Below are 10,710 nucleotides of genomic sequence, written 5' to 3' on the forward strand. Positions count from 1 at the left end.
AAACAGGAGGTATGTACATAAATATTCATAAATGCACCACATGTAACTGGACGAAAACTGGAAAACTGGAAAAAGTCAAGCATCGATTGACAAAAAAACAAACAAACAAAAAGAAGTGTTTGATAATATAATAAAATAGAATGCTATCTAACAATGAAAAGTATAGATTGCAGTTATAGCTAGCTCTATAAATATAGCAAAATAATGCCAAGTTAAAAAACGTAAGTTCTAAAAAACATGACCTACAGCACAAGAAATTTTTATAAAGTCCAAAATTCTAATGGTAAAAATTCTATAAACTTCCAAGAATACATATATTTGGTAATATTATAAATATTGCAAGGGAATAATATTCTAGAAAATCAGAATAATGGGGGAGGCATGAGATAGGATAGGTGAAACTCTGAAGAGCTCTAACAATTTTACTGTTGTATTTATTTATTTATTTTGGCTGCATCGGGTCTTGCTTGCAGCAGGTGGGATCTTCATTGAGGCATGCAGGATATTTTGCTGCAGCATGCGGGCTTTTCATTGTGCTGCGCAGGCTTCTCTCTAGTTGTGGATTGCAGGTTTCCTCTCTCTAGTTGTGGTGCGTGGGCTCCAGGGAGCGTGGGCTCTGCAGTCGTGGTGCATGGACTCCAGAGTGCATGGGATCTGTAGTTTGCGGAACGCGGGCTCTCTAGTTGAGGCACGTGAGCTCAGTAGTGGTGTGCAGGGGCTTAGCTGCCCCATGGCACGTGGAATCTTGGTTCCCCGACCAGGGATTGAACCCACATACCCTGCATTGGAATATGGATTCTCTACCACTGGACCACCAGGGAAGTCCCCAATTTTACTGTTTTAATTCTTGGGTTGGTGGTGGGCTTATGGGTGCACATTATATTGTAAACAAATAAGCTAACTAAAGAAAATCCAATTTATTGGATTTATTTAATAATCCTAAGATTATTAAAATTGTAATTAAACATATTGACAATGGACACAAAGTTGTTGTCAGTGATTCTCTAACATATTTCACAGAAAATTTACTTTAAATTTAGCACCAATTCATTGCATTACCTACACAAAAACTTAGGTGTTAAGAAGTTTTCATGTATGCCTAGTTGGAATATTAGATACCAATACCACAATTTAAATGTTTTTTTAAACTTAAACGTATAACTTACCTATGGTCAAACAATTTCATCTCTAGGTATATAATTAAGAGAACTGAGTGCATATGCCCATAAGAAAATATTTGTATAGGAACGGTTATAGCAGCTTTATTCATAATAGCTAAAAATATCCAACATTCCAATAGAAGCATTAGTCATGTATGTATACAATGGAAAGCTAGTCAGCAATAAAAATGACATCATCACTGAGTCCTTACTGAGGCAAAAATATGGTTGAATTTCATAAGCACTGAGAAAGAAAAGTCAGACACAAGATAAATTCCTCTTTGATTCCATTAATAAGGGCTTCTACTCAACATTGATAGAAGTCATAATAATGACCACTACAGGGACAAAGGTGCTAACAGTGAAAGAGCACAAAGAAACTGGACGACGGAAATGTTTCTCCTGTGGTTTTCCTGAAAAGTAACGACATTTTTTTTTTTAACTTCCAGTTGACTAGTCCAAGATCTTAAATCAATTCTGCACTCTTTTAATTGCCATGCAATTCACATCATATCTGTTCTTAAGCCATAAATTTTGCCTTATACTAATCTCCAAAGATTGGTGATTTCATGCTCCTCCACTGTTACCACCTTGGTCCAAGGCAGTATCTAGTCACAACTGTACTAATGCAATGACTTCCTAATTGCCCGTTTCAATTCTCTCTGCAAACATGATAATGGTTGCCAATTATTGGATTAAAAGCCCAAATCCTCACAATGGTCATCCTTATATTTAAAATTCTGGCTCCATTACCTCTACTCATTTTCTACAACCCACCAATGTAATCCTCGATTTTCTTTGAACTGCCAGGCATGCCCTCTCTTCAGGACATTTACACTTGCTTCTTTCTGTGCCCAGAACATTCTTCACCAGAACTCCATTTGACTTATTAACTCCTCTCACTTCAATCTTTGACCAGATATCACCCTCATATTTGCCCTTTCATGGACAATATTATGTAAAATTATAAAATTGTCAGTCTTTTCCTATCCCAATTTCCAGCCCTTTTCATTACAATTATTAGGGTTTTTTGTATATTTTCTCAATTTTTCTCTCTTATTTTATTAATTTTATGTGTCCCCACTCTGGGGACCTTCATGAGATCAGAGATTTCTGTCAGTTCTTTATTTTCTCCCCTATCCCCAGTGCCTATATTAGTGCCACACAGAGTAAAGCAATAAATCAGTTGTTGAGTAAATGCACAAATGAATGAATTATGTATTTTGCTCTATACTGCAGTTTACCTCAATGTTACAAAGGTTATCTTAATGTTATGTGGTTGGATAGATTGGATTTCCTGTGTGTTGCATTTCAGGTGATAAGGAGGACATTACAGAATGTGTTGTGAGATGTGAAGATTGAATTGACAGGGGTGGAATCTATTGCTTCAGAAGACAAACAAGGTTAACAACACTCTTTTTCCAGATTCCAGATTGTAAATCCATCTAGTTCCAATAACAATGTTTAAGTAAATTCTGAAACCCCCCAAAATCAAGACATTTATCAATTTTTATTTTATTTATATTGCTTAGCTTTTATATATTCTAAAACAGTATTCTAAGGACAGGTTTTAATTGTGCTTAATCTCAATCAGTAAGGGATTCCTAAAGTCACAGTTCCTGTATAAATATGCATGCCTCCAACAATCTCTTCATGACCCCAATAACCCCTTTATTCCTCAGGGTATAAATAAATGCATTCAAAAAAAGGTGTGATAATGATGTAAAACTCTGCTGCTTCCTCATCCTTTTATAAGCCTGCCACAATCAGGTGAGAAGAACAAGTGGAGATAGCTTTTTTCTGTCCTTTTTCTGAACTCATCTGGAATACCACAGTAAGTACACAGGCATAGGAAGCTAGAATGGCCATGAAAGGTAACAACAGTATAATAAGGTCACTCAGGAGAACTGTATATTCATACTGGGAAGTATCCTGAGACACCAATAGCAAGCACCAGGGATGGAACTTCACAGAAAAAGACATTAATGAGTCAAGAGCTACAGAAGGGAAGTTGAAATGCAAACAGCATATGTATTAAAGAGTTGACAGAACAACTGGTCCATGCACATGTGACCATGAACCAACAGATCATCTTGCTCATGAGTAAAGGGTAACGTAAAGGATGACAGATGGCTACATAGCGATCATAAGACATGAAACCAAGAAGAAGGGCTTCAGTTCCACCAAGTGTCAAGAACAAAAATGTTTGAATCTTACAACCTAAAAAAGTAATGGTCTTACTATTGGACAGAAAATTAATTGCCATCTTGGGCATGGTGGTGGAGAAGTACATCATGTCAATGAAAGAGAGCTGAGTAGAAAGTACATTGGACTGTGGAGTCAGATGTATTGATACAACTGGATGGGAAGTATCACTATGATATTTCCCCTTCAGAGTCACTGAAAAGAAGTTTTCAATAACAACAAAATGGCAAGTGTTTATTTGTCCCAATTGGAAAAGACAGAAATATAAAATCTGGATATTTTGCAATTATCTTTTCTTGTAGTGTTCTTACCAAATCTGCTATTTTTTGGAAGAATTTGAGAAAGTTTGGCTTTAATTCTTATTTAAATGTTTAGTAGAATTCACCCATGAAGACATCTAGTCCTTGGCTTTTATTTGTTGAGATTATTTTGATTATTACTTCAATATCCTTACTTGTTATTGATCTATTCAGATTTTCTATTTCTTCATGATTTCAGTCTGGGAAGATTGCATGTTCCTAGGAATTTATCCTGTTCAGGATATTCTTTTCTGGGTTATCCAATCTGCTTTCAAATAATTGTTCACAGTATTTTCTTATGATCCTTAATATTTCTGTACAATCAGAGTAATATCATTTTTTCCATTAATAATATTATTTATTTGATTCCTTCCTTTTTTATGGTTGTCTAGCTAAAGTTTCTTTCTATTGTGTTCCCTAATCTCTATTTTATTTATTTTTGTTGTGATTCTTTTAAAAAATATTTATTTCTGGTAATGTTGAGGTTAGTTTGTTCTTCTTTTCCTATGTCATTAAAATGCAAACAAAGGGTGTTTAATTTCTTTCTTTTCTTAACATCAGTGTTCATCACTGTAAACATTCCCCTTAGAACTGCTTTTGCTGTGTCCAATATGTGTTTTTTTTAATATATTTTTATTTGTCTCGAGACACTTTTTGATTTCCCACTTGTTTTCTTCTTCCTAGGCCCACTGGTTTTTCAAGAGTGCAATTTTAATTTTCCACATATTTGTAAAATTTTCAAATTTCTCATTAATATTCATTCTATTTCCTACCATTGTAATTAAAATAGATATTTGATATGATTTCAATTTTCTTAAATTGGTTCATACTTATTTTGTGACCATATATAAGAGCTATCCTGGAGAATGCTTCATGAGAACTTCAGAAGAATGATTTGTGTTTAGTTGCTGTTGTATGTCAGTACACGTCTGTTAGGTTCGTTGGTCTAAAGATCAGTTTAAGTCAGTCATTTCCTCAGTTTGTGTTTATGATCTATTGTTTATTGTTGCAAGTGGGTACTGCAGTCCTTGACTGTTACTGTACTGTGTATATTTCTCCCTTCAATTCTCTTAATATTTGTTCAACATTAGAACATTAGTGTTCTAATGTTGAATACACACATATTTACTATTGGTTTATATCTTGATGAATTGGCTATCTTTTCATTATATAATGACTTTATTTGTCCATTGTGACAGATTTTGTCTTAAAGACTATTTGGTCTGCTATATGTATAGCCAATACTGCTCTATTTTGGTTAATACTTGCATAGAATATCTTTTTCCAACCATTCACTTTTAGCTTAAATATGATCTTAAAGTTAAAGTGTGTCTCTTGTATGCAGCATTTGGTTGAGTCTTAGTTTTTTGCCACTCAGAAACTCTATGTGTTTTGATTCTAAAATTTAATGTGTTTAGAGTTAAAGTGATTATTGATAAGCAAGGGAAAACTATTGCCATCATGGTCATTGTTTTTTGTTTTTTGTTTGCGGTATGTGGACCTCTCACTGTTGTGGCCTCTCCCGTTGCGGAGCACAGGCTCCGGACGTGCAGGCTCAGTGGCCATGGCTCACGGGCCCAGCTGCTCCACGACATGTGGGATCTTCCCAGACCGGGGCACGAACCCGTGTCCCCTGCATCGGCAGGCAGACTCTCAACCACTGTGCCACCAGGGAAGCCCATGGTCATTGTTTTCTAACTGTTTTGTTGTTCTTACATTCCTTTCTTTTTCTTTACTGTCTTCCTTTTGTAATATGTTTATTTTTTGTACTGGTATGCTTTGATTCCTTTCTCTTCATCTTTTGTATATCTACTATAAGATTTTGCTTTGTGGTTACCATGAGGCTTATATAAAGCATCTTATAGTCATAACAGCCTATTTCAATCTAATATAACTTGAACTTCAGTAGCAGACAAAAATTCAACAGTTTTACTCCCCACGTGTGTTTTATTTATGCTACACTTTACATCTTCTTATATTGTCTATACATTATGGACTTTATTTATCTCTAGTTATTTTTAATACTGTTTTGGTCAGGCCACTTACCAAGGTCTGAGGCAAGTGTGGATCTTCTGAGGTCTGTGGATGAATGGGACTCCCTCAGGTCCTTGGTCAGTAGGGCTGTCACTGGTACAAGGATTATCCTCATGGTACACAGATAAGCCTACAGAAAGCAGGTCTGTTACAAGGTTTGTGGGTAGGTGTGGCTCCCACCAAGTCCCTGGAAGGGTTCCTCTTGGGAAACTGTGCAGTTTTTCAAGAGGTGAGACTGGCTCTCTACCACAATAGAGTAGGGCAGGAACTAAGTCACAGGGCTGCTTCAGTGTCCACAGTGAGGACAGGGCTCTGCAGGCCTGCTTCATTGGCAATGGATGTGTGGCTTTTCCGAGATCTCTTTGTGGAGAGTGCTGGTGACAGGACCAAGGTTAACAGGGCTGTAGGTGAATCCACAGGGGATTGGGGTTTTTTCTGAGTCCATAATGAGGACCACTGTCAAAGACCTTGACAAGTGGGTCAGGCATGCCCTCTCAAAGATGTCTTTCTTGATCTTGGGCTCCGCTGGAGTTTCACAGTTTCCTACTGGGCTTACGAAACTCCTCAAAAGTCATTTTTGTTCTTGGATGGCTGCCACGTTCTTGTTGCTGTGGGAAATGCAAACAGAGGAAACTCTTATTCTCTCATCTTGCTCAATCATAATTCTTGTCAATTATAAAATTGTGCTTTTTTTGAGAGAGAAAATATTTACAAATGAGAATAACTTTGCAAAGGAGATAAGTAGAAAAGAGATTGTGAACTAAAATCACTAATTAAGGAGTTAACTTTTTTTGATTACCAAATGTTTGGTCACCTAATTCACTCAAAGAAAATATTCTCAACACTTTCCTCCAGAGACAACCAAAAGTCTCATTTAGTCATGGATGATGAGCAGGTATGCAGAAGGTTCCAAAATGTCTTCATTTATCTTATGACTCATAAAATGCAAGTCATTGAAATACCTAACATAGTTGATGAATCAGGATCCTGAGAACAGCAATATACACGCCCATGTGGAAAGCAAGATTAGGAACAACACAAGAATTGTTCCATAGACATTCCCAAATCTCACTCATTTGAATGCACCCTATATTTTGGTTGAAGAACATTCATAAATAAAGCCAATTTTTTTCTTGTTGAATAGTTTTCTCATTTTGTAATTATTGCTCCTGGAATTTTCCTCTAGAATAGTTTTCCTTTTCCAAGATCCATATTGATTTATCTACCATGATAAGTGTAAAAATTATCTTCTGTGAGCACTGGTTTTCCCAGACAATTTCTTGTGGATGGATAGTTGGGGTCTGTGAGTGAAAGAATATGGCTTTACAAATATTCACTGCATTCTTCTTATCTTAATGGAAGAAATGACTTCCACATTCCACATATATGGACCTGGACATGTTCTTTGTTTTGCTCATTGCCATGTTACTGAAAGTGTCTGTGTACCATTATAACTAAACTCTCAAAAATCAATGATATAAAAAGAATCTTAAAGGAAGGTGGGGGAAAAAAGTAACTCACGATGGAACCCCATTAGTCAATCAGCGAATTTCTCAGCAGAGACTCTACCGGCCTGGAGAGAGTGAAATGACACATTCAAAGTGTTAAATGATTAAAATTTCTAACCAAGAATACTTTATACAGCAAAGTTATCATTCAGATATATAGGAGAAATAGACTTTCCCAGGCGAAGAAAAGCTAATGGTGTTAGTTGATCATCACTAGACTTGCCTTGCAGGAAATGCTCCAACTAAAATGTTTCTGAATAGCAAAATAAAGGATCAATGAAGTTAAATATAACCTCCAGAATGGGAAAAAAAATATCTTCAAACCATATATCCATATATTTAAGGAGTTAAAATATATTAAAAAACTCATACAACTCAATAGCAAAAAAATAAAAATTTCAATTAAATGTGGGCAAAAGGCCAGAATAGATTTTTCCAGAGAATATATGTGAAGGTCACCAAGTACATAAAATTAATGCTCAACATTATTATTTTCAGGGTAGTACAAATCAAAACCAAAATGGCATAATACCTCACTCATGATAGAATGACTATAATCAAGAAAACAATATGTAACAAGTGTTGAGGATGTGGCTAAAAAGGAACACTTGTGTGCTGTCATTGGGAGTATAAGTTGGTACAACCACTATGAAAAACAGTATGGCCTTTTTTCAAGAAATTAAAAATAGGACTTCTGTATGATGTAGCAATCTTACTTTTGGGAATAATCCAAAAGAAATGAAAAAAGAATACTGATGAGATATCTGCACTCCAACATTTATTGCATCATTATTCACAAAAGCCAATATATGGAAACAACCTAAGTGTTTGTCAATGAATGAATGGATAAGAAACTGTGGTACATAAATACACAATGAAATATTTCCAGTCATAAATAAAAAGAAAATCCTGCCAATAGGAACAATATGGATGGAGCTTGAGGGCATTATGCCCTCAAGTGAAAAAAAGTCAGACAGCGAAAAGCAAATACTATATGATATTACTTATATGTGGTATCTGAAAAAGCTATAATTGTAGAAACAGAGGTTAGAATGGTGGGTATCATGACTGGGGTTTGAGTTAAATGGGGAGATGTTGTTCAAAGAGAACAAACCTCCAGTTGGAATAGGAGTAAGTTTTCAATCTAATGTGCATAATGTTGATTTTAGTTAATAGTATTGTATTATGTATTGAAAGTTGCTAAGAGAGTAGATCATAAAATTTCTCATCTCAAAAATGAAATAATAGCTATGTGACATGATGGAGCTGTTATGGAGGAGCTACTGCCAGAGTGGAAATTATGTGCACAATTAAATGACTTGTTCCATTTGTTCAGTTCATGATCTTAGCCTAATTCTGAGCTTTTAAAATTTCATCACATTTCACATCAGATCTGCCAAAAAACCTCAAATATGGAATCTGGCTACTTCTTGCTCCTCCTCAATTACCATTTTGGTCCAATATATTTTATCACAAGGAGACTGCTGCAATGGCTTCACAGCCCATTTCAATCCTCTTTGCAAAACCCAATAATGATTCTGGATCATCTTAAATTAAACACAAATTTTTTATATTAGTCTACTTTATAATCTGTTTTCACTATATCTACTCATTTCCTACAACCCATCAACTTACTTACATTTTGATCTTCTTTGAATTTGCCAAGCATTTTCTCTACATGTGACATTCTCATTTGCTTCTTCCTCTACCAGAAAACACATCACCAGCTATCCATTTGACTTACTTCATAATCCTCTTTCAGTCTTTGACCAAATATCACCTTCTTAGTGTACCTTTGGTGGACAATTTTAAATAATATTGCAAATTTCCCATTAAAATTTCTTGCTTTATTTTTTCATTATTACTTTTTCATTATTACTTTTTGATACACTGCAAAATTTGTTATATATTGAATATCTCCCCAAACTGGAATAGAAACATTATGAGATCAGAGACATCTGTCATTTTTATCTTTGATTACTTCCTTATTACTAGTGTCACACATGTAATTAAAACATTACACATTTGTTGAATGAGTGGATTATGTACTTTGCTCCATTTGATCACTTATAGATTCTCTTAATTTTATGTGTTTGGATAAATAATATTTCCCATGCATTGGATTTCAGGTTCTAAAAGGGCAATTAAAATATTTATAATATGAAAACTGTGGGGTAACAGAGTTGAATTCTACTGCTTTAGTAGTTAAACAATTTGGAAAATCACACTGTTTCTTTAGCTTCTATACTGAAAATTCATCTAATTCCAATAACAATGTGTGAGGTACTTCTGATATCAGGAAAGAATCAAGATTTTTATCATTTTATTTATTTAATAAACTTTTCATAGACTTTACATTTGTCTAGGCAGTATTCTTAGAGTATGCATATTCCAAAACAGTATTCTAGGCATAGCTTTTTATGTTGTTCGGTCTCAGCCAAAAGGGAGGTCCTACAGTCACATTTTCTGTACAAATATATATGGTCCCAATAGTCTCTTCAAGGCCCCCATAACTCATTTATTCCTCAAGCTGTAGATAAATGGGTTCAGAAGAGGTGTAACAATGGTGTAAAACACTGCTACTATCTTATCCTCTTCAGGGGACTGAAAGGAGGGTGGCCTTGTATAGGTGGAGAGAGAGGTCACATAGAATGAGCTTGTCACAGTTAGGTGACAGGAACAAGTAGAGAAAGCTTTTTTCTGTCCATTTCCTGAACTCATGTGGAATACCACAGTAAGCACACAGGCATAGGAAGCTACAATGGCCATGAAAGGTAACAACAGAATAATAAGTCCACTCAGGACTATTGTATATTCATACTGGGAAGTGTCCTGACACACCAATGGCAACATGGATAACAACAGAATAATAAGGCCACTGAGGACTATTATATATTCATACTGGGAAGTGTCCTGAGACACCAATGGCAACATGGATGGAACTTCACAGAAGAATGATTAATGAGTTGAGAGCTACAGAGGGGAGGTTGAAATGCATACACTGTATGTATTCAAGAGTTGATGGAACAACTGGTCCATGCACACGTGACCATGAGCCAACAGATATTCTTGCTCATGAGTACAGGGTAACATAATGGATGACAGATGACTACATAGCGATCATAAGACATGAAACCAAGAAGAAGGGCTTAAGTTCCACCAAGGGCCAAGAACGCAAATGCTTGAATCTCACAGCCTAAAAAAGTAATGGTCTTACTATTAGACAGAAAGTTAATTGCCATCTTGGGCACAGTGGTGGAGATGTACATGATGTCAATGAAAGAGTGATGACTGAATAGAAAGTATGTTGGAGTGTGGAGTCTGGTGTCCAATCGGATGAGAAGAATCAGTATGATATTCCCCATCAGAGCCACTGAAAACAGAATTGCAATGGCAGCAAAGAGAAAAGAGTCGATTGGATCATATTGGAAAAGACGGAGAAAGTACAAAATCTGTTTAAACAGTTTGATTTCCTGTTTTCATGGCTTAACTAAAAATATAAAA

At 35.5% G+C, this 10,710-nt stretch overlaps 1 protein-coding gene and 1 pseudogene across 2 annotated transcripts; both read right to left on the reverse strand.

Annotated features, from left to right (window-relative positions):
• Positions 1–2,909: 2,909 nt before the first annotated feature.
• LOC309819934 (olfactory receptor 2AK2-like) lies at positions 2,910–5,813 on the reverse strand (the record flags this gene model as incomplete). The annotated part of the gene is given in 4 exon segments (XM_082650368.1): positions 2,910–3,111; positions 3,113–3,150; positions 3,154–3,560; positions 5,711–5,813. Coding segments are annotated over 4 exon segments (750 nt in total).
• A 3,850-nt stretch (positions 5,814–9,663) lies between these two features.
• On the reverse strand, positions 9,664–10,337 carry LOC309819935 (olfactory receptor 2AK2-like; annotated as a pseudogene). The gene is made up of 2 exons: positions 10,268–10,337; positions 9,664–10,148 (listed from the first exon to the last, which is right to left on the reverse strand). The product of its transcript is annotated as an olfactory receptor 2AK2-like (transcript).
• Between the last annotated feature and the right edge of the window lie 373 nt (positions 10,338–10,710).

The sequence above is a fragment of the Grampus griseus genome, assembly GCF_964374135.1.
Source record: "Grampus griseus genome assembly, chromosome: 3".
Classification (NCBI taxonomy): domain Eukaryota; kingdom Metazoa; phylum Chordata; class Mammalia; order Artiodactyla; family Delphinidae; genus Grampus; species Grampus griseus.